The 10,139-nt window shown below is 37.0% G+C and overlaps 1 protein-coding gene across 5 annotated transcripts; it reads left to right on the top strand.

Moving 5' to 3' along the window:
- Positions 1-1,559: 1,559 nt before the first annotated feature.
- LOC149424868 (uncharacterized) lies at positions 1,560-7,935 on the top strand. 5 transcript variants are annotated; one of them, XR_016304907.1, is made up of 3 exons: positions 1,560-4,864; positions 5,841-5,990; positions 6,573-7,935. XR_016304907.1 is itself a non-coding variant. In XM_089647539.1 (2 exons), exons 1-2 carry the CDS (start codon positions 1,732-1,734, stop codon positions 6,880-6,882), a joined length of 2,799 nt encoding a protein of 932 aa, XP_089503665.1. In that variant the 5' UTR covers positions 1,560-1,731; the 3' UTR covers positions 6,883-7,935. The 5 variants fall into 5 exon arrangements, 3 of the variants coding, with proteins under 3 accessions (XP_089503665.1, XP_089503653.1, XP_089503643.1); XR_016304908.1 differs by having other exon boundaries at positions 1,560-3,488; positions 4,014-7,935; XM_089647539.1 differs by having other exon boundaries at positions 1,560-3,488; positions 5,841-7,935.
- Positions 7,936-10,139: the final 2,204 nt, after the last annotated feature.

The raw sequence follows: 10,139 nt of genomic DNA, 5'->3' as shown, positions 1-10,139 counted from the left end.
AATAAAAAATATTCTTACATTTTTACTAAAGTTTCACCAATAGCATAACATTATATTTATTTTCCATGGTGTTAAAAAGTGAGGACAAATTTTGATTATAATTTCAGAAAGTTTAGAATCTGCAAATCCTTTTTATTATGCATGTAAACAACAACAGCCATGCAAGATGGTTTGAGGCATTTGTATGCAAAAGAAGGTCTGAGCTAGCAGCCCACGTTCTGAGTCCAGAATAGCCGTCCCCCGAGAATACGTAAACCCAAACCCAGGGATTAATCAAACCCCATGGATAGCTCATACACATATATTGAGTTCAAAATACATTGAAAATATTATTTAATTTTAACGTTCTGAATAAAACGATTATTATATGTAAAGATTTACTCAATAATTTCAATCATGTCTTTACAGTTTCTTTAATTTATCAATCGAACAAAATTAGTTGATTCCTGTTTTTCCATAATAAACAGTTTAATTTATTTATATTTGTGGATTCCTGTTTTACCATTGCAATTTTTTTCTTTTTGTTGTTTTAAAATACAGAATTATATTTTTTCTCCACATATTTTCGAATTCAGCGAACAACAGCTTGTTACCAAGGCTTCCTCCTGCATTATTATTATAAAAAGAAAGTGATTTTATAATGAATGTGATTGACATACTCGTACCAAATAGTGCCTTTATTTAACGAATATATAAGTTATAGCGACTGTTGTTATACTTTGAATAAATTATAATAGATATTTTTTTTGGAGGCATTGTAATTGTCAAAGTAAAAGATAGACGAAGCACAAAAAGATCACGGACCAGAACATCGTTAGCCATAGCTCTCCATGCAGCATGGGATACAGCCTTGAGGAGGAGAGAAGCATTAAGTTTAGTTAATTAGTGAAATATGAGTTAATGTTTAAAATGTACAAGTTATTAGCTAAGTGCACAACCATTTATTTTACAGGGCACTGCCTAGCACCTAGCGGTCAGTAGTAAAACTAGGGCCTATGGATAAAATAGGTGTTTTAATTACCATTGGCTTCTATGACCGTATTTGTTTTGATATTTAGATTGTCAATGTGTGTGATTGATTGGGTTATAAAAAGCCTCGCCGAGTGGATTTTTTGACTTCTTCTCTCCAAAAAATAGTAACAGTCAGGAATTATGGTCAACTGACCACCTGTAAAAGTGTTTTGCCCGGGTCGGGAATAAATTTAAACTCGTAACATTAAATAAAGTACAAATGCAGTTTTGTGCAGTAAAAACAAAAAACCATGCTTCTGTTATTTTGAAGACTCCATCAAGCCCCAAACTATTCTCAACATGGTCCTAACGAGCGGATGGATATAATCAGAGGATTTATCGGAAAAATGAACCAGCACCAAACAAAAGGCTTTTGATGGAAAAAATTGATGCCAATTCCAGAAGAAATTCAGATGAGTAACCTTGTGCCTTCCTATCTTTTTAATCATTTCCAAGTTCAAACAAGCTATGTTTTACTGTGTATTTTGCTAATATAATAATTTGAAAAGAAAAAAACGGCTACCTACAGCATAGATGCATGTCATTGTGTATTATTATTGTTGGTTTTTTAAGGTTAGGTAGCTCAAACATATTATTTGTAAGAATTTGTCAAGGTACGGCTGGATTTGGTTATTTCATTATTTGTGGTTTCAATTATAATACGATTGCGCAGAAAATATTTTAAAGGGAACATTTTTTTTTGGTTTTTACGCAATTAAGATGGATAATATGAAATCGCTAATCGCCAAACGAGGAGTTTTAAAAGGTAAACTCACGAGGTTCGGGGATTCAATAAATAGTTTATCGGTAAACGAGATCCAAATTAGGTATGAAAAAATTGAAAACGTATTAAACCAGTTTGAATTAATTCAAGATCAAATAGAATCTCTACCAGATTCTGACGACATCGAGAATAATTCCCAAAGGGAAAGTTTTGAGAATCAATATTATTCGATTTTAGCGAAAGCAAAAGAAATGTTACAATCCGTTGAGCAAAACAAGGTAGCAATAAAACTTCCTAACCTCCAATTAAGGGAATTCAATGGTGATCAAAAAACATGGGTAAACTTCTTAGAGACATTCAAGACACTGGTGCATAATAATCAAACGTTAAATAATGTGCAAAAATTCTATTATCTGCAATCCTGCTTAAAGGGGAATGCAGCGAAAGTGATCGCCAATTTCGAAGTATCAGATTTAAATTACGTGTCAGCCTGGGAATTGTTGCAACAAAGATTTGCAAATTTACGAACTACCGTTCATAAGCATATACAAGCTTTGTTTCAACTTAAAGAAATGAAACAAGAGGATCCGGTAGCCATGCGCTATTTAATTGATGAGACTAATGTGAACCTAAAGGCTCTGCAAAATTTAGGCTTAAAAATTGATCAATGGGATGCATTAATTATTTATATAGTTTCTAATAAATTAGACGCAATATCGCGAAAGCATTGGGAACAAACAACATTACAGGAAGAATTACCAACGTTAGGAGAATTTCTCAAGTGTCTAACGTCGAGGGCGCAAGTTTTAGAATTAATGTTACATACAGAATCGAAAAAAAATGTTACCTACCCGAAAATAAATGGCGGCAACAATAACATTCCTAGAAAGGAATCAGTTTTCTTAGCAGCCGCCCACAATAATTGTATATGTTGTCACGATAAAGGACATAAAATTTATTATTGTAAAAAGTTTTTAAAGTTAACTTCAGGAGAGAGAAGCGAAATGATAAAGAGGTCTAGGGCCTGCTTCAAATGTTTGAGGTTAGGGCATACGGCCTCATATTGTAAAATTAATATACAATGCAAGTTATGTGGTAGCGATAGCCACAACACGTTATTGCATAAAGGGAATCACCCGAGTAATGATTCCGATAAAAATGGTGAAGCCTGCCCTGGAGGTAGCGACCATATGGAAACTGAACGAGTTTCAGTGTCCAACCACTCCGCCTTGGTGAAGGCGGAAAAAACTGTGTTATTATCGACAGCAATCATAGGAGTGTTAGATCGCAATAATGAAATGCATAAAGCAAGGGTATTAATTGATTCAGGAGCCCAATCAAATTTTATGTGCGAAAAGTTCGCAATAAAATTGAATTTGAAGTGTGAAAGCATAAACAAACCCGTGTCGGGTATACATAACAACGTGACCCATATAAAGAAACGGGTTGCAATTAAAATGAAATCTTTAAAAACAAATTATAAACAAGATATCACATGTCTAATATTGCAGGAAATAACTACAAATTTACCACAAGCAACGGTGGCCAGGAAGGATTTCAAGCTTCCGCCAGGATTGGAATTGGCGGATCCAAACTTCAACATAGCAGCACCAATTGATATACTGTTGGGCGCTGAGAGTTTTTGGGAGATCTTGAAGAATGATCGGCTAAGATTGGATACCGGACCTACTCTCCAAAGGACAGAATTAGGATGGATCATCTCGGGCCCGATCAACGCTCACCATAAAAAAAGGCCAGTACCAGAAATCTGTAGTTTATCAATAAATACATTGTCAAATCAAGTTGAAAAATTTTGGAAAATGGAAGAGGTGATGCCTCCAAGTTTTTATAACCACGAGGAGAAAGCTTGTGAAGCCGACTTTGTAGCCACGCACACCCGAGAGAGCGATGGTAGATACGTAGTGAGTTTGCCGCGCCGGCCGTGTGTCAACCAACTTGGTGACTCATTAGGCACAGCGGAAAAAAGATTCAAAGGTTTGGAAAGAAAATTTTTAATGAATCCTGAACTGAAATCTCAGTATGCTCAATTTATGAAAGAATATGAGCAATTAAATCACATGGAGCTATGTGAGAAAACAAAGGACCATTCCTATTTTTTGCCGCATCATGCGGTAATAAAGGAAGCGAGCAGCACTACTAAAGTGCGTGTAGTATTTGACGGATCGGCTAAAACGTCGACCGGTATTTCCCTGAATGATGCATTAATGGTAGGAGCTGTTATTCAAAAAGATTTATACACTCATCTTTTACGTTTTAGGAAACATAGATACGTCATGACGGCGGACATAGAAAAAATGTACCGTCAAATCAACGTACGCCCAGAGGATCGCAGCCTGCAGAAGATTTTATGGCGCGACTCTCCAGAAGAGGAACTCAGGCATTATAAATTGAAGACAATCACCTACGGTTTGGGACCTTCCTCTTTCCTGGCAACTAGATGTCTACGGCAAATCGGTATGGACAATCGCATTAAATTTCCCGTAGCAAGCCAGGTCATAGAAAACGATTTCTACATGGACGATCTGTTGACCGGAGAGGACGACTTGGACGCATGCGTCAGGTTGAAGCAACAGGTACATGATATTTTACTGTCCGCCGGAATGACCCTGCGGAAGTGGAGATCGAATATTTCGGAATTGTCATCTGGGTCGGGCCAGGGTGAAATTGCTGGGAAAAGCAATGGTGAACAAATGATCACTAACAATTCCAAAATTGAAAAGATCCTAGGTTTGATCTGGGATAATGAATCAGATTGTTTATCATATGAAATTAAAAGACCGTCAAGTAAGACGGAAAGTAAGCGTCAGATATTGTCGTGCATAGCTTCAACTTTTGACCCATTGGGTCTCCTAGGCCCCATAATAGTGGTGGCCAAATTAATTATGCAGAAATTATGGCAATCAAAAGCAGCATGGGACGACACACTACCTGATGAAATTTTACTACCCTGGAGGGCCTATCTAGGTGAACTATCACAACTAAATGTATTGAAAATCCCGAGGGGAATTAACCACGGAGCGCCAAGGAATATACAATTACACGGTTTCTGCGACGCTTCGGAAAAAGCATATGGAGCCTGCGCTTACGTCGTCTCAACTGATCAAGAGGGTAAGCGACATGCACATCTACTTACTTCTAAGTCTAGAGTAGCACCACTGAAATGTATTTCACTGCCCAAGTTGGAACTATGCAGTGCTGTGCTACTAGCCAAACTGATTAGAAATATCAAGTTGGAGTTAAGTATAGAGGAATCGGCCACTCATTACTGGTGCGATTCAACTATAGCATTATGCTGGTTGAGGGGTCAACCAGCGCGGTGGAACACTTTTGTGGCTAACCGGGTAGCGGAAATACAGGATATCAGCGATCCAAACCAGTGGCGACACGTATCATCGGCCGAAAATGCAGCGGATATACTGTCCAGAGGTACCACAGCTGAAAGGTTAGTCAACGCTTCAATTTGGTGGAAGGGACCAAGCTGGTTGACAGAAGAGATCAGCGCTTGGCCACTATCCAAGGTGTCCTGTTTGAATCCCCCTGAGGTTAAGAGTAAAAATGTATTACTGGCAGCTAATGTTCAAGAATGGGAGATTTTCGAAAAATTTTCATCGCTAACCAAATTGAAGAGAATTACCGCTTTGGCGTTGAGATTTATAAATAATTGTCGGAATCCTAAAGATAAAATCGGAGGCAATATAACTGTCACCGAACTAGAAGCAGCCTTAAAATGTCTGCTGAAATCATCTCAAGAACATTCCTTTAAAAGAGAATTAAAGGACTTGAAAAATCACAGGATGGTAAACAAAAATAGTAGATTGAAAGCCCTCAATCCTTGTTTATTAGATGGTTTAATTTGTGCAAATGGTAGACTAAAACTAGCTACGTACTTATCACATCAACAAAGGCAACCTGTAATATTATCGCCTACACACAAATTAACCGAATTAATCATAAGACATTATCATTATGTGCATTTACATGCCGGGCCACAAGCGCTGTTAGCAGAAATACGCTTGAAATACTGGCCCATACTAGGAAAAAATACTGTTAAACGAGTCTTACATAACTGTATTATATGTTTTAGATACCAACCTCGAGTTTGCCAGCAGATTATGGGAAACTTACCTGTTGAAAGAATCACTCCCAGTCGACCATTTGCGGTGACGGGGCTTGATTATGCTGGACCTATTGACATGAAGAGTGGAGCGCTGAGGAAGTCTCCACTTATCAAATCGTATCTTTGCATATTTGTTTGTTTTTCTACTAAAGCTGTTCATTTAGAACTTGTAACGGATTTGTCAAGCGATACTTTTTTAAATTGCTTAAAGAGATTTATCGCCCGGCGGGGTCAACCTGAAAAAATATTTTCTGACAATGCAACTAGCTTCAGAGGAGCTTCCAACAAGCTTCAAGAGTTGTATGCCAGTCTAAAGCTGAACAATGACAAAATTCATAGGTTTTTAGCAGATAAAGGTATAGTTTGGAACTTCATTCCTCCTAGGGCGCCAAATCACGGCGGGCTGTGGGAAGCAGCAGTTAAATCTACCAAGTTTCATTTATATAGAATTACCAAAAATAATCCATTACAGTTTGAATTATTATATACTTTACTTTGTCAGATAGAGGCTTGTTTGAACTCCCGTCCTTTAACTTCCTTGTCTGATGACGTCAACGACCTACTCCCCCTCACCCCCAACCACTTCCTTATGGGCACTGAGGCTTCTATCATCCCTGAAGTAGACGTCCGCGAGCTACCAGAGAACAGACTAAGCCAATATCAAAAATTAAATGCCTTAATTCAAACTTTCTGGTGTAGATGGAAACGAGATTACCTTGCTGAACTACAAAAACGGACCAAATGGCAGGCCAGCAGCCAAGAAGTCATAAAAAAGGACGATCTGGTCATCTTGAAGGAGGACAATCTGCCTCCTGCATTATGGAGAATGGCGCGCATAACAGCAACTCATCCAGGACCTGATGGCGTAGTGAGGGTGGTTACCCTCAAGACGTCCCAAGGCATTTTTGTGCGACCTATCACAAAAATATGTTTGATGCCTATAGAATCAAACCAGGATCTGCATCTCCCGACCCGGCAAACTACAGACCTTCCCAAGGTCACAGCCTAATGTAACCAAGGCTGAACCGATGCTACCACACAGGACTACTGACCATAGAGCATCGCTGTGGTTGACCAACCTATATCCAGAAGCCACTGGGGCTTCCAGTCAACCAGGACCAGGGGTATTCGCTGCCTACCAGGACAGGGCACCCTTAATATGAGACTCAACCCCCTGAGTTAACATGTACCACCCTTGACAGGATGATCACCACTGGACCGAATGCAGAGTGAACGGTCTACACAGTGCAGTGATTACAGTGTTTTGTGTTCTATTAAAAGAAAAGAGTCAAGTATGAACTCATATAAAAAAAAAACAGACTTCAGTTTTTGAACTGCTCTATACGGGAGCTAGAATATTAGTTAATTAAGTGATCTAAATGTGTAAATGTTATTAATTTTATGAATTTTTATCAATCTTATGAATTATCAGGTTATGGATTTATTAATTTTATGGAATAATGTGATTAATTTTATGGATTATGTATTTGTATGAGGGTTATTATATTTTTGATTGTTTTAAGTTATATTCCCGATCCCTTCAGGTTTAGGTAGTTTAGTTATAATGAACTATTTTGATATTTGTTGAAAGTTTTTTTTGTATTGATATCGAAAAAAAAACCCACCAGTTTTTTTTTCTCATCCCGGCGGTGGCAATATGTTTAAAATGTACAAGTTATTAGCTAAGTGCACAACCATTTATTTTACAGGGCACTGCCTAGCACCTAGCGGTCAGTAGTAAAACTAGGGCCTATGGATAAAATAGGTGTTTTAATTACCATTGGCTTCTATGACCGTATTTGTTTTGATATTTAGATTGTCAATGTGTGTGATTGATTGGGTTATAAAAAGCCTCGCCGAGTGGATTTTTTGACTTCTTCTCTCCAAAAAATAGTAACAGTCAGGAATTATGGTCAACTGACCACCTGTAAAAGTGTTTTGCCCGGGTCGGGAATAAATTTAAACTCGTAACATTAAATAAAGTACAAATGCAGTTTTGTGCAGTAAAAACAAAAAACCATGCTTCTGTTATTTTGAAGACTCCATCAAGCCCCAAACTATTCTCAACAGTTAAGTTAACTATTTGAGATGAATAGTAAAATTATTATTCATCTCAACGACAGAAAAGTATTTTTGTACACCACATACAAAACAGAACTCTACATCGGAAGTTAATACACAAGATACTTCATGCTCAAAGTCAATATATCTTTCGATCATATTTTAGAAACTGATTGGAAAAAGTCTCAACACACTAAAGGAAGATTTATTGAACAATCTGTATTCCATTTCACTGAATAACGAAGGAACTCAACTAGTGTGTTCCCAAAATCACAACTCTGTGCAGACCCTCTTTTGGGGACCAGCGCGACAAATCCCACCGAGGACCATAAATCCCCCGCTTTTTATACCAAATCACGTACCAGACAAGGTCTAATTTACTCGCACTGCCTAGTTGAGTTTGCCTGTTGGGGACGCGTTCGACATTCAATTACAACAGATAGACAGCAATCAACGAAATTGGCTGATTCACAAAATAATTTGAAGGAATTGAAAATTTTGAAAAAAATCGTACATAAACAATGTATCGGTATCAAAGATTTTTTTATCCTTTATAAAACATTTACTACCCCTGAGACACCGTTAGGGTAACTGACAGATATGGGGGTGATGTAGCGCGCAGTAGAAACTGTGCGAAACGCTGACAACTCATATAATCAATTGCATCTAATAACGTATTATAATTGTATTACACAGAGTCATGAATAACATAATTAATAGTCCTGCCATCGTCGCCACTATAAAATTACATGTAATGACTAGAAACACAAGACAAAACGTAACATTCTTCTGTAATAAATACACAATCAACCATCAGATACACTCACTAACCAATAAGATGCATGATCTAGGCAACAAGTTTGAGGGTACTTTGATATATTTAATGACACCATTTATAGAATAAAGGCGACAAAAGACTAATAACCGGGGTTCGCTCGACGCTCACGTTTTAATTATTTCTTATGAACGTTGTTTAGTATTGAAACGCTTTTATGGTTATTCCAACAATCCGGTTCCTACCTAAAATGCCCTCTCCCTTCCTCCTTGGTTTTATTTAATTTAGTAAAAGTTTTAAAGAGTTAGTTTAGGTTAGGTAAGGTAAGGTTATTATATGATAGGTTATATAAAATAATAATGCGTAAATACATTTTAAGTAGGCACTCTTTTGCCGAAATATTAATTTAGATATATTTTTAGAATTTATGTTATTCAATTGTCTTTAGCCGTTCATTGTTCCGTTTACAAATTAATAGTCCAAAATAATTAATTTCTAGGCGGGAAACTTGTGAAAAAATATTGAAATGGTTGTAGTTTAGTCAACCTTTTATATAGATGTCGAAAAACTGAAATAGTGAGTGCCGGTTACAGGCGTAAAATCAGGATACCAGTGCGACTCTCAAGTTACTCTGATTAAAGGCGTTTCAATTGTGTTGTTTATACTGGCTGGTAGAATAAAATAATCGTTGTTTCATGTCGCTAATATGATAAACCAAATTACTAGCCACTGTTTTTCTTATCCGAATGAAGTCGGCCACTTATGTAAAATCAGTGATACCAATTTACAGAAATTATTTGAAATTGCTGTCATCCCATACAACGAAAGCGAATTTTCATTTTACGTAATTAAAAATTAAAATGCTTAAATAAAAAAATTCCCAAATGCCAATTTCCCTTTATTGCAATTAACGTGAATCAAAAGGATTTATTAAAAAGTATTTCGTAGTAGCCGTGACCAGCGATCCAGAATATTTACCAAAACCGGTCGTGTTGTGATACAATACTAGACGTCGTCTATAAACTATAGTGCCCAAAGAACATTCAAGACCAATATCGAACTTTAAAGCAAATTAAACAGAATTCACAAGATAAAGACCTTCTTTCACAATCCTATTTTTCCTTGTACCCAACAAACGTATTACTAAAATCTCAATTTTTTCGAGAGAGATCTCAACGGATGTAAGTTATTTAAGATGAATAAAAGCAGGTCCATACTATTAAAATATTTTATGTAAGATGGTTTGATAATTAGCTGTAAGCACCAAATTTAATTTTTCCAGACGACGAATTAGTAACTTCCCGAGGGATCTTCCTAGAAATAATAAAAATAAAGCCCCCTGAAAGAGCGATTTTCTAGGCCTCCTAGAACAAAGTTGACCGTAGGTCCGTCCATTACTCCGGGCCGTGCGCCGAATATTGTTTTTACAC

The sequence above is a fragment of the Hesperophylax consimilis genome, chromosome 3 (genome assembly GCF_061612785.1).
Source record: "Hesperophylax consimilis isolate HC1 chromosome 3, BYU_Hcon_1.0, whole genome shotgun sequence".
Taxonomy (NCBI): Eukaryota; Metazoa; Arthropoda; class Insecta; order Trichoptera; family Limnephilidae; genus Hesperophylax; species Hesperophylax consimilis.
The sequence above is the reverse complement of the archived record's forward strand: the minus strand, read 5'-3'. Positions and strand labels throughout refer to the sequence as shown.

Bases quoted from the DNA above. Each gene is read 5' to 3' on its own strand.
- LOC149424868 (XM_089647517.1), top strand. From the start codon at position 1,732: ATGGATAATATGAAATCGCTAATCGCCAAACGAGGAGTTTTAAAAGGT. The intron at 5,991-6,572 runs GTATCTTTGCAT...TTTCTGGTGTAG, and splicing joins AAGTCTCCACTTATCAAATC to ATGGAAACGAGATTACCTTG.